The sequence below is a fragment of the Anolis sagrei genome, chromosome 2, assembly GCF_037176765.1.
Source record: "Anolis sagrei isolate rAnoSag1 chromosome 2, rAnoSag1.mat, whole genome shotgun sequence".
Lineage (NCBI taxonomy): Eukaryota > Metazoa > Chordata > Lepidosauria > Squamata > Dactyloidae > Anolis > Anolis sagrei.
This window is the reverse complement of record NC_090022.1, coordinates 224,548,796-224,571,622: the sequence shown is the minus strand read 5'-3', so window position 1 is coordinate 224,571,622 and position 22,827 is coordinate 224,548,796. Positions and strand designations below refer to the sequence as shown.

The 22,827-nt window shown below is 38.6% G+C and overlaps 2 protein-coding genes across 2 annotated transcripts in view; both read left to right on the top strand.

Annotated features, from left to right (window-relative positions):
• The first annotated feature begins 967 nt into the window (after positions 1–967).
• TRPM6 (transient receptor potential cation channel subfamily M member 6) overlaps positions 968–22,827 on the top strand; it is an 89,603-nt gene continuing 67,743 nt past the window's right edge. Inside the window, exons 1-5 of the mRNA XM_060759690.2 lie at positions 968–1,392; positions 6,182–9,116; positions 20,855–20,934; positions 21,405–21,443; positions 21,895–22,075. Of these exons, the coding sequence (XP_060615673.2) occupies positions 9,105–9,116; positions 20,855–20,934; positions 21,405–21,443; positions 21,895–22,075 (312 nt within the window). The 5' untranslated portion in view covers positions 968–1,392; positions 6,182–9,104. The remainder of the gene's footprint in view (positions 1,393–6,181; positions 9,117–20,854; positions 20,935–21,404; positions 21,444–21,894; positions 22,076–22,827) is intronic.
• On the top strand, positions 1,066–6,334 carry C2H9orf40 (chromosome 2 C9orf40 homolog). The gene is made up of 2 exons (XM_060762187.2): positions 1,066–1,392; positions 6,182–6,334. Exons 1-2 carry the CDS (start codon positions 1,066–1,068, stop codon positions 6,332–6,334), a joined length of 480 nt encoding a protein of 159 aa, XP_060618170.2.

Below are 22,827 nucleotides of genomic sequence, written 5' to 3'. Positions count from 1 at the left end.
CATCTGGAAAAACTGACACGATATGACGATTTAAAGATCGAACTGCAAAGACTCTGGCACAAGCCAGTAAAGGTGGTCCCAGTGGTGACCGGCACACTGGGTGCAGTGCCTAAAGACCTTGGCCTGCACTTAAACAGAATCGGTGCTGACAAGTTTACCATCTGCCAGCTGCAAATGGCCACCTGACACAGATCAGCACACATGATTTGCCGATACATCACATAGTCCTAGACAATTGGGATGGGAGCCCCCAGTAGCACAGTGGGTTAAACTGATGACCAACAGGTCATAGGTTCAAAACTGGGGAGAGCACGGATGAGCTCCCTGTCACCTCCAGCTCCCTATGCGGAGACATCAGAGAAGCCTCCCACAAGGATGGTAAAACATCAAACTCTCCAGGCATCTCTGGGCAACATCCTTGAAGACAGCCAATTCTCTCACACCAGAAGCAACTTGCAGTTTCTCAAAGTGCTCCTGACACGAAAAAAAAAACTTGGGAAAAAAACGTGTGATCCAATAGAACAGCCAACATAGTGATCTTGTTTGCTGTGTATTAGTCTTGTGTTTCAAATAATAATAATAATAATAATAATAATAGCTAGGTTCTTGTGGGTTTTTTCGGGCTATAGAGCCATGTTCTAGAGGCATTTCTCCTGACGTTTCGCCTGCATCTATGGAAAGCATCCTCAGAGGTTGAGAAGGTTGAGACCTTCTCAACCTCTGAAGATGCTTGCCATAGATGCAGGCGAAACGTCAGGAGAAATGCCTCTAGAACATGGCTCTATAGCCCGAAAAAACCCACAAGAACCTAGTGATTCCAGCCATGAAAGCCTTCGACAATAATAATAGCTCTTCAGAATGAGCACAGACCACATTATCATCCGCATATTGGAGTTCTAGGACAGATGTGGCGAGCGATCTTGGTTTTGGCTTCCTTGCAGGAGGCAGCCGACAGGGGGCGCCGGCGTGTGAGGAACGAGCACGCCCCTTCCTTCTTGGGGCCCGCGCGCGTGCCGCTTCTCTTCTCTTCTCTCCTGGCATCACCCTCCGCGAGGGTCGCGCGCCATGGCCAAGCGAAGGGCGGAGGCGTTGGCGCTCGGGCCTCCCTGCGCGCGCTTCTTCCCTCACGCGCCGAGGCCGAAGCGCCGGCGGATCGATCTGGAGCTGCGATGCGCGGCGCTGCCGAGCGGGGAAAGCGGTTGCCGCCTCAAGCGCAAGAGGGAAGCGATGGAGAAAGGCGGGAGGGGAGAGGGAGGGGGAGGAGGAAGAGGAGGGGGCGGCCACGAGGAAGAAGCAGCCGGGCAGAGCAAGCGGCGCGCGGCGGAGGAGGAGGCAAGGGGGGGCCCGGAAAAGGAGGAGGAGAAAGAGTTGGCAGCCTCCCCGGCCCAGGAGGTGAGAGAGGCGGGCAAGAGAGGGAGGCGTGAGCGCAGGCCGCGCTTGGAAACCTGCCCTTCCCATTCCTGTATTGTTACCTCTCTTAAAGGGGACTCCTCTTCCATGCTTGCAGTTGCTCTTATCATTACTGTTATTCTTCTTATTATTATTTCTATCCTATTTTCCTCTCCTAAAGGGAACTCCTATCCCCATGCTTGTAGTTACTCTTATCATTACTATTACTATTATTATTTCTATCTCACTTTCCTCTCTTAAAGAAGTCTCCTATCCCATGCATTTACTCTCTACATTTTCAAACCTTGGGTTTTCAGCCAGGTCATGATAAATAGCACCACAAATGCATATTTGAATTAAAGGGGGGGGGGGGTGTTCTGTTTATTATTTAGTTATTTACGACATTTATATGCCTCCCTTCTCACCCCGAAGGGGACTCAGAGCGGCTTACAGGTGATATGTACATACAAGGTATTATATTATTAGCATAGAACAATATTTATTTATTTATAATTCAAACTTATATGCCGCCACGCCCCTGGGGCTCGGAGCGGCTTACAAGAACAGGCTAAAATCTAACACAATTTAAAAACAACAATATCAGAGATCAAAGGCCTGTCAAAACAGATATGTCTTACATGCCCTGCGGAAAGCTGATAAGTCCCGCAAGGCACGGATTTCAGGTGGCAGAGTTTTCCAGAGTGATGGTGCCACTGCTGTGAAGACTCTGTGTCTGGTTGCTGTTAAGCGCAAGGTCTTGACACTGGGAATTTCCAATAGATCTTGGACCGCAGAACGGAGGGATCTCTGGGGTTGGTAGGGGGTGAGGCGGTCCCTCAGGTACATTGGCCCCAGACCATGCAAGGCCCTAAAGGTGAGTATCATCACTTTGAAAGTGATCCGGTGCTCAATTGGTAACCAATGCAGCTGTAGTAAGATTGGTGTTATGTGGGCATCTAATCGGAATTCCCGCAAGAAGCCATAAGTAATATATTAGTATTATATATTACTATATTGTACAATACCACTATACTGTAATATTATTAGTAATATTACATTTATATGAAATATAAAATTAGTATATTTTATTATTAGTACTATATTGTATTACATTATAATATTATCAATATTATATGTATATACGATATATTATTAGCATAGAACAATGTTAGTATTATATATTTCTGTATTGTACTATCCCACTATACTGTAATATTAGTAATATTACATGTAATATGAAATATAAAATTAGTATATTCTATTATTAGTATATTGTATTACAGTATAATGGGCATGTTTAGCCTGAAGAAGATAAGGATGAGAGGAAATATGATAGCCATGTGAGAGAAAGCCACAGGGAGGAGGGAGCAAGCTTGTTTTCTGCTTCCCTGGAGACTAGGACGCGGAACAATGGCTTCAAACTACAAGAGAGGAGATTCCATCTGAACATGAGGAAGAACTTCCTGACTGTGAGAGCCGTTCAGCAGTGGAACTCTCTGCCCCGGAGTGTGGTGGAGGCTCCTTCTTTGGAAGCTTTTAAACAGAGGCTGGATGGTCATCTGTCAGGGGTGATTTGAATGCAATATTCCTGCTTCTTGGCAGGGGGTTGGACTGGATGGCCCTTGAGGTCTCTTCCAACTCTTTGATTCTTTGATTCTATAATATCAATATGTATAGCCAATATATTATTAGCATAGAGCAATATTAGTATTATATATGTATAGCCAATATATTATTAGCATAGAGCAATATAAGTATTATATATTACTATATTGTACTATACCACTATACTGTAATATTAGTAATATTACATGTAATATGAAATATAACATTATTATATTGTATTTTTATTAGTATTATATTGTATTACATTATAATATCAATATTATATGTGTATATAATATATTATATTATTAGCACAACACAATATTAATATTATATATTATTATATTGGGCAAAAGTATGATAGCTGGGACCCAATGCTGGTTGCACAACACAGGTCAGAATTAGACTCGCACAGCAAGAGAGATGCTGTTGCGTGCTATAAACTTAACTATTGCTAACTGCCTTTTTTTACCATCCTTCACTATCACTCAAACTTAATTTCTTGATGAAGTGTGCTATAAACTTAACATTCTCGCGCACGTCTTCGCGTCTCTAATTCTGACCTGTGTAGCACAACCATCATTGGGTCCCAGCTTTTGCCCTATATTGTACTATACCACTCTGCTGTAATATTATTAGTAATATTACATGTAATATGAAATATAAAATTCTTATATTGTATTATTATTAGTGTTATATTGTATTACATTATAATATTATCACTATTATATGTGTATGCAATATATTATATTATATATATAATATAATATATATATATATATTATATTAGCACAGCACAATATTAGTATTTTATATTACTGTATATATAATAGAGGCTCCCAACTGATGACCCAGGAGACATAGAATCATAGATTCAAAGAATTGGAAGAGACCTCATGGGCCATCCAGTCCTACCCCCTGCCAAGGAGCAGGAATATTGCATTCAAATCACCCCTGACAGATGGCCATCCAGCCTCTGTTTAAAAGCTTCCAAAGAAGGAGCCTCCACCACACTCTGGGGAGTGATGGCACTCTGTCTTCCTGGTTCCCCTTTTTCACTCAATTAATAACAACAACTCGCTATCCTAAGGACTAAGAACTATTTTTGTTCATCCTGAGCGCAGGTGTTGGGACAAAGCGAGTCTTTGCTTTCACTTTCTGTCTTTCAGGTAGAAAACACATGGTTTTGATATGTTTATTTTTATGTTCACTGGGCATTTGAAAACATCAAACGCTAGAGGCAAAACAAGGCAAAATGTTTCCATTTCTACTTCTGGTCTGAACTGGAGGAAGCAGACCAAGACAAGTGAGTTTGTGGATGTACTTGCCACATTCTCGAGTCTTTGAATATCCAGCCAATGTGTCTTTGCTTCATTTGTCCAGCTTGGGATGGGAGAAAGAAGCAATAAATGAATAAATAAAATTAAACAAAATAAATAATGCGTTGAGCTTGTCTTTGTTTAGTTGACAATGCTAAAAGTCTAGGACAGTGGTTCTCAACCTGTAGGTCCCCAAGTGTTTTGGCCTACAACTCCCAGAAATCCCAGCCAGTTTACCAGCTGTTAGGATTTCTGGGAGTTGAAGATCAAAGCATCTGGGGACCCACAGGTTGAGAAACATTGCTCCAAAAGAAGAAGTGGAGAATGATAGCTCTGGTTGTTCTGATTTTAGCAGAACAGCATATTTCAGACTTTTAAAATGAAGTCTTTTCAGCCTGGTATTTGCACTTTGCAACTTAATTCTGCGTGAGGAATTTTCCTTTCCTTTTTTCTGTGAATAGTGCTTTCCTGCTTTTCTTTTGTATTCCAAGTACTTAGCAGAGAGAGAACTAAGGTTAGCCTTATCCTCACTTTAATTCCGACCAGTGTTTTGCCTTTCACAGGGTTAAAATTCAATATTTGAGAGGTGCTGCCAGAATCAGCTGCAACATCTGCCCTGTAATGGGAGAGCATGGTTCTGACAGTCACAAAACCAGCCAAAGCCGATAGATTCTAAATTCTTGTTTTATTTTTCAGAGAATTGATTTCACAGAATATGATTTTTGTGCATTAGTTAATCCAGTAGAGGGAGTACAAGCTAAACTATATTCAAGATCCTGTTGCACTTTGAAACTAGCTAAAAGAAAGAAGTTGGTAGCGTAAGTTTTCTAAGAGCCGTCGCAAACTAGGTTCCTGCGGGAGAAAACCTTGCTAGCAAGTCCCTGGCGTCATGAGCCTGCGCCTCTCTCCCCGCCCCTTTCTCCGCCCCTTTCTCTTTGCCAGCGTGGTTTTTCCTTTGCTAGGGCAGCGTTGCCCGCATTTTCTCTCAGTTGAATTCTGCCAACTGAGAGAAAATGCGGGCAATGCTGCCCTAGCAAAGGAAAAACCACGCTGGCAAAGAGAAAGGGGCGGAGAAAGGGACGGGGCGAGAGGCGGAGTCTCGTGACGTCAGGGACATGCTAGCAAGGTTTTCTCCCGCAGGAACAGAGTTTGCGACGGGCCTAAGACATAGCCTATTCCTTCAGTTGCATGGAGTAAAGTGTCCGAGAACAGGCTTTTATAGGCAAAGTTTATGTGTAAATAGACGTAGAAAGGCAAAATTTGTGGATATGGTGAAGAAGTAAGAAGTTCAATTTTAATGTTTGTTGGGGGACAAAGACAGGAGAGAAAGATGTTGCTTAAGGCCAGGTCAAGTAGATAAACATTTGAAGTTATTGGAATGGAGTAGCTGGAAACCAGAAAGAAATGTAATAAACTGACTAGTAGAGCCCCTGTGATGTTGGTGTTTTAACTAGTGATTGCTTACTGCTATTCCAATGTAACACAACTGTATTATGACATCAGTTACACTTAATGCTAGAGGAGACTCCTCCCCCCAGCACGTAATGTAGCAGACTATAATCCAGTAAAGGATATGGAAGTCCAGGTGTGAATACATCTGCCCCTATTTCGCTGAAAAATAAAACGACTTCTTTTCATAGCAGTACAGACCTCTGCAATAAGGATAACTAGAATTTTTTTTACTGCATTTGTGGTCCTATTTCCATTATATAAATTGTTTCTTTGAGTACAGCCTCTTGTTTTCTTTAAACTGTAAGATCCCATAAATGTAAGGGTTTTATTCTTGATATGTAGGTTTTTATCTGCAGATATTTTTTGTTGTTATTTAATTATTGCTGCAGTGATACCTGTTTATTTTATTTTCATAGAATGAAGATGATGTTTGGCACTACAATTCTTTCCAATACTGGAGATCTCCTTTACCCACCATCAATCTGTCTGATATTCTGGATTTAGAAAATGAGAGTGCAGTAGCTGACAGAGACTCCAGCAGCATTGGCCTGTCGGAAATGGAAACCTGAAAAATATTATTTTTGCAAATCTGCAATGCAGAAAAGAATCTATTCTGTTTTGGTTTTGCTTGGAAAAGTAAGCAGAGGTAAAACTTTGAAGGCGAAAGCAGACTTTGAAGGAAGAATAACTGTTCTTGAAAGGAAGGAACTGTAGTAGAATTCATCAAAAGACTGCTTATGGAAGCTTTATGAAGGGAATGCAAGGCTCAGAGATTTAAAGAAATATTTGAAAACTGGTATTTACAAAAAGACTACTTCATAACCAGTAAAGTGAAGTTGAACAACAGAAAGTGCTTCAGAAGGGTGTTTTAATGTGTAGCCAACTGATATGGCATCAAAGAGATTTGTGTTGTCTTTGTTAGAACAACCAAACTAGAAACAACATCAACAATAAAAATGCACACTTCTACACAGAATGAATATTATTGTGGCAGTCATTTTCTGCCAGTAATTATAACAGTTTTCATATACTTGCTGAAGGTAACTTCATTATATCTTTAATTGGGAGTTTATAACTGATGTTAAGAGTTCAGAATACTTTGGTTTAACAAATACATATAACCTAATGGATAGGGAAAGGAACTATCAAGAGCAATAAAAACCATTGAGCACAATTTTTTTTTTGCTAAATGAGGAAAATTGTGGTCCTGAAGATTTCCACCCTGTTCATAGTTTTTGTAGCTTGTGTTATATTTTTACATTGACATTAGTATAAATGTCCTTTAGCATTGCATCAATGTGACTTACTGAAATCAATAACTGTGTCTTTATACTTCAGACAGTTGTTTCTTTTTCAATCAAATAATGAGCATTTCTATATTATAACTTTTCCATATTTTATAAAAACCTTTAGAGGGAGAAAAATCCTATTTTTATTAAATGTGTAGTAATCTTCCTAGTGGCAATCTCATTTTCATTGTGCACCTGGATGCTTTGTCAATAAACACAGGGGTGCTATTTCCAGCACTTGGGTTCACATTTGACTGAATATGTTTGTATACATATAATGTTCCTCTATGAAAGAAAAGATAGACTCATGTGTAATTGTGGATGTGAACTTTTTTTAATTGCCTTTCCATTATTTAGAAGTTCATACTTGACCCTTTCTTTTTATCCAGGTAATATACTAGGTGTACTCATAACACAGAGAGGTTCGTTGTGATACGTCTTCTCAAAACAAGCCTAGTGAGTTCATACTCATAACATTGATGGTATGAGTTCTGTGATGCTTGCTCCTAGGATTTAGGGTTACAACCCCATCAGGTGTGGCATATGCATATTCCTTCTTTAGCATTTAAGAAGAAAATATATAGAAATATTTCATTTTCATTCCTGTATTGAAGTGTTTGGAAGGAAATACACTCCGTCTCTTCCAATTGTTTTCCATCGTCTTCCAGATGTTCAGTCAGGAGTATGGGAAGATTATCCTTGGATCTCTGGAGAATCTTAAATGTTGCTCTTTTTCCTGCATTAGATCCATATTGTGAATCACATATCAAAAAAGTATAACGAAATCTTAGAATGAAATAAAAGAATATAGAAGTGACAAAACAGATTAGAGAAGTTATGTTTGTAGAAAGAATTACTAGTTAATAATGTCACATTTTTAATATGGATAAAATGTTTCTATCATGAGCAAGAGCTTGAGTTGGAATATATGATTTGACACATTTTCTAGTTAGAATCAATGCAATGCATGCACTGTATTTGGGGCATGGAATTTTCTTTACTGTGCTCCCTGGATTTTCATCAAGGGTAATCTGGCAAACTAAACTTGGTAGTTCAGTGTTTAACCTGAATTTAAAGAACACCTTTGCCTACAACAAACAATATTCTGAATATAATGGTTACCACTTATTTTGTGGTTAATCCCACAAATGTCTCGCAGTCTCCCATCTATATATAGATAGAGCAAATATAAAGCCCCAAATACCCTAAAAGCCAGAGATCCTGTCTGGTTTGGAAGCTAAGCTGGATCAGTCTTAGTGAATACTTGGATAGGAGACTACCAACAAATATAGATGTAGGCTATATTTCAGAGGAAGAAAGGGGCAAATCCATCTCTGAATATTGTACAGTTAAGAAAATCCTGTGAAATGTATGGGGTCACCATAGGTTGACAGGTAACCTGAAGGCATACACAGAGACCTCGTTGACCATCCAGTCCAACCCCCTGCCAAGAAGCAGGAAAATTGCACTCAAAGCACCCCAGACAGATGGCCATCCCATCTCTGTTTAAAAGCCCCTAAAGAAGGAGCCTCCACCACACACACACACACACACATATTCTATAAAACAAGATTTAGTACCATCCAGATTGTCACTTGCAGTCTAAGGTGGTTGTCTTGACACAGTACACTTCAAGTGGCAGTAAAGAAATCTAGTAAACTATTCGAATTTGAATCTTTTCATTGGAAAGCTTTTATTCTGAACCAAGTCGCTGGGACTATTAAACGTCACATTATGAATGTTAATCATTCCCCTAATGTGGTATATAAACTGGAAACCAGATCAAGTCACATGTTCCTGATTACAAGGTGATAGTCTCGTCAGTTTAATTGCAGTGCAAATACTTCACCAGTGTTTTCAGAGTCCATCTCTTTCCTCTCTCCCATTAAAAGCCTTTAAGTGTAAGCACATGGAAATTTGTAATAATTGCTTTTCAGCATTGTTTCCATTTGCTGCTAGGGCTAAGCATGCTTTATCTGATTGTGAGGTAGATGGAAACTTCAGTCTGAAGTCCCCTTACTGAAGGCTTCAGAAATGTTATTTTTTCGTGATGAAGATGAAGGTAAGTAAGCATCTTTTCTATTGTAATGCTTTAAGTTTTGTTATGGAGTACTACTTTTGAAATAAATATGTGATATTTTTTCTAAATAGAAGAGGATTATAAATATTGCTAATATCTTTATGGGAGCAAACGTAAAATGAAAACACTCTTGTTCTGACAGCTCTCTGGAATGCCAATTTAGCTTGTAAAGCTATACAGAAGCATTTGGAAATAGTGTTAAACAACATAGGAATATTTGAGCAATAAAACGAACTATCTTGAATTAGAGTAGTTCATTGCATGCATATAGATGAGGACTGAATCGAATTAAGAATTTGTCAATGAAAGTATTAAAGATTATTTTCATTCTAATTAAATAAAAACTGTTTTAAGTCAAACCTAGTTATGAAAATTCACAGCCACCTCAAATTTAGTGATTTTGCTTATGTGTTAGTAGTTCAGCAATCTTGCGACATAGGTATTCAGATGCAGAGCAATTTGCTCATTAACTTACATGCCTCTGTATAAATCAAGAGCAGGTTTGGGGGTCAAAATTGTGGATTTTTGATATGATTCATGGATAAGTTGAGGGTCATGGGGATGGAGAGGTACCGATACCATCCTAGGGAGCCAGCCATCCCTGGCCACTGCTGCTGGCATTTCCCTGCCAGGCATTCAAAGAGGCCATACGTAGCACTACGGCAAAGAGCAGAGGGGATCGCTGCTTCTTTCAGGCTTGTCCAGGTTGGGATAAGATCTTGCCTGTTGCCATTCTACTCAGAGAAGGGGATAATTCCTTTAAAAATGAGAGTTAAGGTACAATACTCAAATTGAACCATGGACTAAAACCAAAACTTACAGAAATACATATGAGTCTTTAGTGTAATAATTTTATCTGGTACTTACATGTAAGAAAGCCTTTTGATTCTGGATCATTCTTACAATTTTTGGAAATAAAAGTATAGTAGGTCAAACATGTAAGCTGTCCCAAATCCCTTCGGGGAGATGGAGGCAGAGTATAAAAATAAAGTTGTTGTTGTTATATATATTCATTATATATTTAGTCAATAAATTACAAGCCAGTAATAGAGAAGTATTTACATATAAAATAGGTATAACTTGAAAAATATATTCTGAAAAGGTCACTAAAATATGTTAAAGATATTTAAACAGCAGTCATCTTTTGAAAGTTGGGGGGAAATGACAAGAGTAATTCCATAGAAACCTTGAGGATAGTCTGTAGGAATATTCAGATTTTGCCAGAAAGTTGACTTCGCTGAACACACAGGACCTCTGAGTTCAAATATGGAGAATTCCACTGTGCAAGTAGAGATTTGTGATGTATATTTTGACAAGGTTACTACTTTTTGTTATTCTGTTAAGAATTGATATTGCATTTAAACTATATCCTGCTGCCCTGTGCATTTCTCATGACCCACCATCAACCTTTCAGTTTCCAAGTGATTGACATGCCTGTGTGATTTAGGTCAGTAGCTTATATTTGATTACTTTTTTGTTTTAGGTGATCTTTCTGGTCAAACCTCTTGACTGGAAAACTGTCAGGTGCATTAACTTGTAATTTTCCATATTGGTTGTTCCTAAGAGCTCTGTAGTAACTGAAACTGCCTATTCAAATGTTTTTTTAGTCATGCATTACATTCAGTAGGTTTTAAAAAAAAATCTAAAGCAAGAGACTGACTGCATAGAAACATAGGCAGATTACCTTGTATCTATTGAATATTTGTCCACCTATTGTTGGCTGGTAATAGCATTCTAGCATCCCAAACAGAGTTCTTTCCCCTTTCCTCCTCTTCGATAATACTTGCTCTGAGAGTGTTTTTAGCACAAGAATACAAAGTATTTCTGAAGCCAAAATTTCCACTGTGAATATTTTGTAGAGAATATGGCAAAAGGAGGAAGGTTTAAGGAAGCCCCTTGCATTTCCCCTCTTAAAACATGGGATCATAACAGAGGATTTGCTCTGCACACAGAAAGTCTCAGGTTCAAGCAGTGGACAGGTAATGAAAGACACAAGCTGTAGGCCTTGTCCCCACGGGAGGAATGGAAGTTGTTTTAAAATTCTGTATACTCAGCAAAAGAAAGGTATTAAGCAGTTCCTCTTCACTCATCTTTAAGCTGAATGAGGTAGTTTTCTTTTGTAGAGCTTGTTTCCAAAATGTACCAAACCCATCTGAACAAATTTTACAGGAATAGAAAAGAATGTGCTGAGGAGATTAATTCCTTTGCTATAAAATGCATTTTTTCCAAGCCCTCTACCAGAGTGATTTGATATATCTTGATAGTTTTGGTCTGTACATAATATTCTACTACTAGCTGCCACCTATAGCTCATTTTTCAATATTTTTGGATTTAGTGCCCTTTGGAAACAAACATTTAGAGTTGAGAGAATTCTTGCTTTAGAGATTTAATCTTTACTTAGTTACATATCATAATTCTTCAATTTTAAGACACCATTGATTGTACAATGCAGTAATTTCCACCAAAAATGTTCTCTTTCTCAATATATATCTATATACACAGAGAGAGAAAGAGAGAAACAGTATTTTAGAATCACAAGTGCTCCCCCCCCTCTATATGTGTGTATATTGGGGGGGGGGGGAGAGAGTGAGCAGTGGTTCCCAACCTTTTTTTGACCAGGGACCACTCTCCAACATTATTTCCAAAAGGGTTATAAATCAGTTTTTGGTCACCTTTAAATATGGTTTGGTTATTTGGGGTGTTGATTCATAAAATTGCATTGGATAGACCACATCAGTTCTAGTTTCTGATACAGAGCATATGCCATCCAGCAGTCACCATGTACTCACACACAGAAAACCATATTTAATATAGCCTTGGAACTATAAGGATTTCACGAGACCAGTCACTCTTGTTTCAACAGCATAGTAATGGTGAGGCTGGGGACCATATTTTAGTTCTTGTGTACCACTGGTGGTCCATGTACCACGGGTTGGGAACGATAGATAGATAGATAGATAGATAGATAGATAGATAGATAGATAGATAGAGCACACTTGTGATTCTCAGACACCCTGTTTTTAAAGTTGTTATAATTATTTTTTTTATTCAGAAATAAAGAATAAAGAGAACAGAGACAGTTCAATTAAGAGAGATTTTCATAATTTATGAAACTAAATTAAACAACTAACATAATTATACCTAAGGTATTCTCCCTATCATACAACATACCTACGCTAATAAACACATTCTGGACACACAACTACTAGAAATATTCTACGACCCTCATAATTATTGCCTGCTAGTTTTTACTTATCTCCCCACTCCCTTTAGAGAACACTATATGTCCACACTTCTTCTTTTAATAACACTCCTCTAATCTATACATTGAAAAAAGTCTTAGAATTGAAGAAATGCCGAATATATATTTGTAATTGTAAACACATTTGTGGATTATGTTAATCATTAAGCTAATAATGTCAATTATTAACTTGGGTCCTTTCAGATTGGATGTAAGCCAGGTCCCATCATCCTTAATATGTCTGGCTAGGTATGATAGGTATTGTCTGACATATGGTGGAAGTTGTCAATTTGGGAGTCTGGTTCACAGGGTTCTCATGAACAATGCCCAGTGAGAGATCCAAACATAAGGACGACAGAATGATGACATTTTACTCTTTAATTCGGATCCTCCTGTCTTTATCTTGAGAAACCCTTGCTCTTTGGAAATCACAAAGCAAAGTACTTCTGTGTCACAGTTCACGCAAGGCTCTCAAACCATGTGTTGCAGAGAATCTTGAAAACGTGACTGCAGCTATATACCATCTCAGAGGCCAGCTCCCTTTCAAAGTGAAAACTGAGATTGGCTGACTGGTTGGCCTGACCCAACCCTGTTTGACAGGTTCCCAATAAAGTCTCTTTGAAACTTGGTTCTCTTGTTTATTATTTTGATCTTAAGTGTACTGAGGAACTCCACAGTATCCTTCCCATTGCAAAGAAGAAGAAACATAAGTTGAGGAGGAATATAGAACAAACTGCATAGAGCACTGCCAGGAAAATCATACCACATGCCTTGGCTTGTCTCTTGCTTCAGTGTTATGGGGTGAAGAAACTTGGTATAAAAGCTCTGAAAAACCTAGCCATTAAGGCAGCTGCCAATCATGAACAGGGAAAAGTGGAACATTAACCATTCTCTTGTGTGGTTCAAGGATCAAGCAAACTCTTGAGATTTAAGTGGATTTCCTTTCCTCCTGTCAACACTGGAGAGCCTGCATGACTGGAAAAGAGACAGGGCACACTGGCAATTTATAAGTGTAATTCTGATCCATAGAGCACCAGGCTGAGAAACAACACGGCAAGATGAAAGTTCAAATGAAGGTAAAATGTAGTCTGCAGAGTTGTATGGATACATTTGGATTTATTTTTATTTATTTCATATCAAAAGCATTGCATAAATTAGAATAAAACTAGGAAAATAGAAGGGGCACAAGTGGCTAAATATCTTTTAACCAAAAACAGGCAATAGCAACCGCATTGTCTGTAGCCTCCAACAATTCTGTACATTTGGATGGGAGCGTCTTGCTAGTCCCTTTAGTATGTCTTAGCTGCCAATCTCAGTTTTTGATATCAAACAATCTCTTCAACTTGCTGATCTTTTCTCCCTCATTGTGACAGTCAATTGTACATTGTGTGCCTATTTATTTATTGGTACAGCCATCAGTTAATCTTACTACTGCAGAGATTGGTTGGAGAAAGATGAGCATAGATGCTATAGCATTTGTGCATCAGTTTGGGTGCAATACTGGAGAAGGGGATCCATTGCTTCTTCTATTACTCTGGCTTTAGTAGCTCAGGGGTAATTCAGTTAAATTCAAACTTGCTTTTCACTATAACACTTGAAATGCAGAAGTCAGGTATACTAGAGCATTCTTGACTTAGAAGTGTATTTTAGTGTTTCCAGGGTTGCACAACAAGATCTAGAACATGGAAGAAGGAGCCGTCCTTTGAAACAAGCCACTTGACACCGCTAGGTTCAGCAGTGCTAATTTCAACCAGTCTGCTTTCTATATGCACCCCTGAAATCTTTAACACGTTTTTTAGCAGATACCTAATGCATGAATCTTTTGCCACTACTGTGTCTCACTGCACAGAAAGGTGTCATCTGCCAACTGTTTTATGAGACAAATGTGAAAAGCGTGGGACCACTGCCAGATAGACAGTTGTCAACCCATCTTAAAAATAAAGTCAGTTTTCATGTCAAGGAGCCTGTCTTATTTCTTAAATGTCAGATGTAAGGAAGGGTGATAAATACCCCAGTTTATTTTGCTGTGGCAAGTAGGGCCTTAAGAGTTTTTGTCCCATAGCAGGTGAAAGAAGAGAATAACCAATGGAAACCAGTGGATGAATAGGGGTGGGGTATGCTGGTTCATCTTCTCTTAAAGTTATGGGCTCTTTAAAGGCAGGATAAACACGATCTCTGTTTGATCTGTTAATTGTACTTATAAACATGTTTGAGGCAGAAACTGGTTTGCTGCTCTGACTTCTGTAGTAATTAGAAGGCAAAGCTCAGTTTACTCAGTGACGGTTAACTTTCCAGATCTGACTTGTTTTAGATTCACCTGAGATTTACCGTAGAAAAATGCATTATAGACAACTGCAAAAGATCTATCAGTCATTTCATTCTCAAATATACATGGCAAGTCACAAATTCTGTGTCTGGAATAGAATGAATAACATACTGAATTTCCGAGAAATGAACAGTAGCTGGTGTTTGGCCTGGGATAATCTAAAAGGAACTGAAGTGTCCTGAAAGCCCCAGTGCAAAGCAGATAAGATTCAAGATTGTTTCAGGGCAATATTCCAGATTAATATGATTGTGCAAATGAACTGCAAAGGTGAATACTTCAGAATTGTTCTTAGGCAGCAGAATCCACCTACAGACAAATAGTTGTCATTATACAGTTTTACGTGCACTCAATTTTCACAACTGATCTGCTAAAAGGAAGGTAAGATTGAAATTGTAGAAATTGTGTGGAACCAAAAAAAATCAGTAGGCAACCAAGATATCACTTCCTTTCAATATCCTTCCTTGGTATTTTGCTCAGTAAATAAATGACATTGTCCACTTGCATGGAATTGCAAGGCTCACTTTTTCATGTTCTTTTTACTTCCTTTCCAGACTTCTTTCTTCCAAAAATGCACTTCACAAAGTTCTCCCTTTCTCCTCCCTCTACCATCTTCCTTCTGTCTTGTCAAAGTGTCCCACAGTTTGGACTTCTTAACTATAGATATTAAGTGTCAAACCCTGACTCAGCCATTGAAAGCCATCAAGTGACCTTGGGCAAGTCACTCTCAGTCTCAGTCAAAAGTAAATCCCCTCTGAACAAATCTTGCCAAGAACTGCTTGTGATAGGGTTGCCTTAGGGTCACCTTAAGGTCACCATAAATTGGAAAACAAACACACCACAAAGTCATATGGAATTTTCCTGCATTTCTAAAATTTCAAGTCTGAAATCAGTAGGCACTTTGCGTTAAACTCATGTCATATACCAACAGTGAGTCATAATTTCTCACACCCTGAGAGAGGCAATAATTTTGCTGACCTAGAAAATAAATTCTGTAGCACATGAACAGTTTCTTGCTTCATGGTTTCATTGCTAATTCAAATTATGAAGATATAAGATCACTTACTAGACATTATTTAAACCCTACCCCAGGATAAATCAGCTTGTCAAGACTACTAATGCTTGTATTTATACTGTAACCTAGTTTTTTCCAGTTCACCAGTTATTTTCTGAACAATGCGTATTTCTGTCCATGCTCGTGCAGACATGAATTTAGCAAAATTAATTCCAGAGCCACTAAATACCTGTTATCCCCTGCTTATCAGTGTTTAATTAGTGTACTGCATCAAAAAAGCCTGACTTCCGGTCAAGGATCAGCTTTGTGTCAATTGCTTGTATGGTTTAAGACGGAAAGCTTTAACAAAGAGATCAAGTTAGGGCAGAACACTGAGGTTTAGTACACACAACTTGCTTGTTTGTAGTGGCCTCCCCCCCCCCCCCCCCCGTTCTGCCCTCACAACCCTTGAAGGCTAAAGCTTCGTTTTTAGAAGGAGAAAATGAAATGGCAAGCCTGTGTCTGGGTGAACTCAATTGTTTGCCAGGCCAAATGCTCATCTACATGTATAAATGTCCTTACATGTAGAAACCCTTCACAGTATATATGAGAGTCAGTTCCAATTACCGGACTTTTCAAGAAGTATCCCATAGCATATTTCTTTTTCCTTCTTTTAACAATCTGAGATTGTAATTATCTGCCTATTTCCTTCCCTTACTGTGTCCCCCCGTCCCCCCCCCCCCCCCATGTCTGTTTGCTTAGGTCAGACATGGGCAAAGTGCAGCCTTGAGCTACATACATTCCTTGGGACTTCCCAGAAGACCTCTTCCGCCCTCAGCCTTATCATTTAAAAAAAAATTGGAAGACAATTTTCAGGATTTTATTATTTATTTATTTACTTTACTTTACTTTACTTTACTTTACTTTACTTTACTTTACTTTACTTATATACCACTGTTCTCATCCCGGGGGTGATTCACAGCGGTGTACAACATAGAAAGAACAAGGTTCAAAATTCAAGACACAATCTAAAATATCAATCTAGCAATAACCAAAAACATCATAATCAAAAACATCAACAATATCAATAATACAAAAAGCTAATGGGCCCAAACCGCCTCAGCAATGCATCACAACCTCTTCAGTATTTTTGCTCAGTGCTCTGGAGGCTGAGCTCTAGCATAGACACACTTTCTTTCTTTTAAGAAATAGGTATTAAAAATCTTAGTGAAATCTTTTTGTCCTGCAATGAGGAGTAAGAAAAGCCAAGGAGCACATGGATAGAACTATATAGCTATTTCATTGCAATCTATTCTTGATTTTTCTTTTTTTTTTTAAAAAAAAAAAATCAATCGCTGGTTGAGAATAAAATACTGCTGTTGGTGTTTGGAATTGCCACTAAATGATATGAAAGAACAGAAATGTATGGCTGTTAAAAACAACCCTGAGAGCTATGTATTGTCGAAGGCTATTATAGCAGGAATCGCTGGATTGTTGTGAGTTTTTAAGGCTGTATGTCTCTGTTCCAGAAGCATTCTCTCCTGATGTTCGCGCACATCTACGGCAGGCATCCTCAGAGGTTGTAGGGTCTGTTGGAAACTAGGAAAATTGGGTTTATATATCTCTGCAATGTCCAGGGTAGGAGACAGAACACTCTGTTTGAGGTAGGTGTGAATGTTGCAATTGGCCACCTTGATTAGCATTTAATGGCCTAGCAGTTTCAAGGTCTGGCTTCGTACTGCCTGGGGGAATCATAGAATCATAGAGTTGGAAGAGACCTCATGGGCCATCCAGTCCAACCCCCTGCCAAGAAGCAGGAATATTGCATTCAAAGCACCCCTGACAGAAGGCCATCTAGCCTCTGTTTAAAAACCTCCAAAGCAGGACCCTCCACTACACTCCAGGGCAGAGAGTTCCGCAGCTGAACGGCTCTCACAGTCAGAAAGTTCTTCCTCATGTTCAGATGGAATCTCCTTGTAGTTTGAAGCCATTGTTCCGCGTCCTAGTCTCCAGGGAAGCAGAAAACAAGCTTGCTCCCTCCTCCCTGTGACTTCCTCTCACATATTTATACATGGCTATCATATCTCATCACAGCCTTCTCTTCTTTGTTGGGAGGTGATTAGCTGGCCCTGATTGTTTCTTGTCTGGAATTCCCCTGTTTTTCTTGATTTACTGTTATGATTTTGGAGTTTTTAAAATACTGGCAGCCTGATTTTGTTCATTTTCATGCTTTCCTCCTTTCTGTTGAAATTGTCCACATGCTTGTGGATTTCAATGGCTTTTCTGTGTAGTCTGACATGGTAAGTAGGTATTAGAGTGGTCCAGGATTTCTGTGTTCTCAAATAATATGCTGTGTCCGGGTTGGTTCATCAGGTGCTCTTCTGTGACTGACTTCTCAGATTGAATTAAAATCAGGACAGTAAATAAAGAGCAACAATAAAAAGGCAGGTGAACCAGATAAGAATCAATCAGGGCCAGCAAACACCTCCCAACAAAGGATTCCCCCAGGCAGCAACCAGCCAGGCTTTGAAGCGGCAAGGCCATTAAATGCTGATCAAGGTCATTCACAGTCACACTTACCTCCAGCAGACGAGTTCTTTCTCCCACCCCGGACATTCCACAGATATATAAACCTCCCTTGCCTAGTTTCCAACAGAGGATGCAGAGGTTTCCTCTGAGGATGCCTGCCATAGATGTAGATGAATCGTCACGAGAGAATGCTTCTGGAACATGGCCATACAGCCTGGAAAATTCACTGCAACCCACTGCATTTATTCTATAGTGTAGATCATGCAGTTTGCCCATTCCTGGTGCACCCCAGTTTCCTCCTTTCTGTTGAAATTGTCCTCATGCTTGTAGATTTCAGTGGCTTCTCTGTGTAGTCTGACATGGTGGTTAGAGTGCTCCAGCATTTCTTTGTTCTCAATATGCTGTGTCCAGGTTGATTCATCAGGTGCTCTGCTATGGCTAACTTCTTTGGTTGAAGTAGTCTGCAGTGCCTTTCATGTTCCTTGATTTGTGTTTGGGCAATGCTGCGTTTGGTGGTCCCTATGTAGACTTATCCACAGTTGCATGGTATACAGTAGACTCCTGCAGAGGTGAGACTCCTCTGAGAGTTGCAGCAACAAATACAGCAGCCAACAGCAACATTTACTCTGTATATTATATGTGCTGTCAGTAGGTGCAATCTAGGATTTTAAAACATTTCATGTAAATAAACAGCTCAAGCATTATTCATACATACACCAAAATGAATGCCACTGCATTGATACATAACAACCACCGTTTATTATGGGGATTAACTGCTATATGATTGACCCCATTTCCTGTGTTGAATACTTAACCCTATATACTCACATACTGTATCAGTCCAGATATTTTAGTGCAAAAATCAAACCAAAAAGCCTGGGCTGACTTATTCATAGCTTAACATTCTGTAAAATACATATATTAAAAAATACCTTAACCATCCCCTTTGCTAAGTAGAATGGTGAGAGGCAAAAGCTTGCTGCATGGTGGGAGAACCTAAAAGAAACTTTGAAGCCCCTTTACCCTCTTTGCCATGACACTGTTTCTGAACTTTTTGAATGGATGGGCAGAAATGGAGGCAACACCGTTCTAACTACTCCTTTTTAAAAATAGGATGGAAAATCCCCCCCACCTCCCGAGGGATGCCTTAATAATTTGTTGTATTTGAGATAGAATTGCATCTCCTCCCTGGACTGCCAAGAAGGGAAAGGATCAAGAAAACAGGTTGTTCTCTTTACTCACCCCAGTACCTTGTCCACATCAAACATATTTACCAATTGAAACTGATCCAGTGTAATCCCACTCACAGAGTTGCTGGACATCTTATTGTTGCCTTCTGCTCCAATGACAGTTTCTAAGTAAGCTCTTATGGGCCCCTCCGCCCAGCACCAACTGCTGCTCTGGGCCAGAGTGGGGGGGGGGGGGCAGAAGACAGTTCCACCTTGCCTCCTGTGCTATGCTAATAATATAATATAATGTAATGTAATATATTTTATATACATATAATTATAATATTATAATGTAATACAATATAACACTAATAATAATAATAATACAATATTATAATTATATATTGTATATTACATGTAATATTACTAATAGTAGTACAATATAGTAATATATAATACTGATATTGTACTATGCTAATAATATAATATATTGTATGCATATATATCTTGTAAGCCGCTCTGAGTCCCCTTCAGGGTGAGAAGGGCAGCATATAAATGTAAATAAATAAATTATGCGAGAGATTTTATCTGCAGGATGTTTGTCAAAAGCATCACTGTGAACTACTAAAATTCTAATAATGGGTTCAGAGGGGAGGGTATCTGAGTTAAACCTCTCACTACTCTGAACTTTGAACAGCTCAGCTAGATGTGAATCTTCAAATGCAATTTGTCCAGAGAAGAAAACTTTCTTGGTTGCACATGTTGCCACCTTATAGGAGCAAGGGTGGCCTTTATACCATGTCTCGTCGCATAAAAGTTGAATTTTCCACCATCTGTGTTCTACTTGCCATCCTTCCCATTTCATTTCCCTGAGGGTCTATGTATACCAGGAGCCTGATTTGTAAAAGGTCAGAGAGGACATTTGGGAGCAATCGTGTCAAGACCGGCTAGATTTTTATTCCATGTATTGAGTAGGGATTCAAAGGGATTCTTAGTGATGTCAACCATAAAACTCACGAAGGCCTCCTGAACTCTCAAGGGATCCATTAGCCTTTGAAGATGGACCATTTTAATAGGTCCTCTACCCATGTAGGGGCAGGTTGTAGCTATACTAGCTCTGACCAGAAAGTAATCTGACCATGACCACTCATAGGTATTGATCACCTCCGCCCACAAATCTGTATCTGTGGGCAGAGGTAGTTGCTAGATCATCATATTGCAGTGATGAGTTTGATCAATTCAGTCTTTCCCAAGCAGATATTAGTGGAAGACAGTTTTAGAAACAAAATAAAATCAGCACAGATTAAACTTACTTAAGAAAAAAAAAAGGTGTGTAAATCAATGTCATGCATTCAAGTCTGGATGTGAACATCACAAGAGGGTTCCTTTAATCAAATATAATTGAACAGTTGCTTTTATCTATTAAAGTATAGATAATATTTGAGATGTAATATTTCTGTTCAGTCCCAGAAATCGTGGATTGAGGGAGTCTTCAATAAAAGAGAGTGTGCAAGAATTGTACCAAGTTCCAAAGATCCTCACAGGTACTTTGTTTCTTTTTCTTTATTTTGGTTAATTATACAAGCAGTAATACACATTTTATTTAAAAAAACATATTGCTAATATACACTGCAATATTAGTATTAGAACAGCAGTTTAACATAAAAGCAGTAGCTATTACTCCTTACATGTAAGACAGTTACTGATAATATGATCCAAATTCTAGGGGAGGCAAATGCAGGTGTATAGTTGTGGGACTGGCATTTTGGGGGGCATTGCCTACCAAATAAAAATGTTATCCCCTACAAAGGAACAGAAAAGTATGGTGTAATCTTGTGATATTGGTGCAATATTAAAGGCTGACAATGCTTGGACAAGAAATCTGCAACACAACTTAATGCCTTGAATTTCAGGTACTGTAATAATTTACACATCAAAATGTTTTATGAACTTTGACCATAGAACATGGATCACCTGTTACCTATATACTAATTTTAAACCCATTTTCCTGTAGGTGTCCTGCAGGGTGTCAAGTATGTCAGAACTTAATCCGGTAAGTTTATATTAAAATTGAGACTGTTTTTTTTTTTTTTTTGTAAAGTAAGGAGTGGGCACTGAGTATTGCTACAGTATCATCTCAACATTTGAAAAACCTTCATGGGTAACTGAAACTATAGAAAACAGCAAACACTATATTTTGACTATACTTTGGCTAGAAGCATAGAAGTGCAGTGGAGGACCTAGAGAGGCTTACAAGCACTTCTGTGGGAGGGGATGTTTTAGACTGTGAAAGCATGTATACAGAATGCATAGGACATCATACTGTAATTGAAAAAGCAATTATTATATAATCTTCCTTTATTAATAAAAATAAAAAATAACGAGAAATTTCACTTTGGATAGGAAATGACATACGAGCATTAAGATGGCTGTTTATATGTTCAAGAGTTCAGAATAAAACTATTTTTTAGTCTGATACTGTTTTATTTGACTTTTTGTTAAAGATGTTGTTGTGGCCGGCTAATTGGTGACCATCCAGGGATAGATTATAGTTGGCCTCTGTTTCAGTCTGAGAAGGGAAAAGAGAATGAAAAATGGTCTGTCCAAAAGGATACAAAGACGAGCCCAACGGATGCATTTGGCACTATCAATTTTCAAGATGGTGATCATACTTACCATTCCAAGGTTTGCATACATTTTAAAATGGGATTTCAGTGTCAAAATATGTTTAGCTCAGGTATTCAGATAATGAATACCTGAGCTAAACATCAAACTACTGGAGTTAGATTTTCAATGGAACAAGATACTTCTACATAATTTCTCATAATCTAATTTGTGCAATATCAAACAGAAGCAAAAATTAGTCAGACACTATAGGTAGGAATCTTATTACCTTTCACATCATCCAAACATAATGCTGTTTCCTTTCAGATCATGTGTGTGTGTGTGTGTGTGTGTGTGTCTGCGCGGGCGCATATGCGTGCATACATACATACAGTATAATGTGGTTTTATAGTTGTAATTGCAATGTTTTATGCATTTTAATGTTCTTAATCTCATTTAAATTATAAATTGAGATGCTTATTTAATTGTATATTGGATGTATATTGTTTTTAAGGCATTGAATTATTGCCTATGCTATAAGCACCTTGAGTCCCCCTCAGGGTCGAGAAAGGCAAGATATAAATATACTAAACGAATAAATGAATGAATGTGGTAAGGCTTTTGATCTAAGGAATGAAACAGATCCATGTCAATTAGCCACAAACTCTGGAAATGTTAGGATACATCCCACCCCTGAGAATAAGACTACAATTATCATCAACTATCATCATGAGCAAATTATGTTCCCAAGGGCAGTTTCTTTAATGTCTCCTAGGGGTTCTGGCATCATTTTAAAAAAGCTTTCTGCCCTAAATGCTCTTTTAGAGGGCATG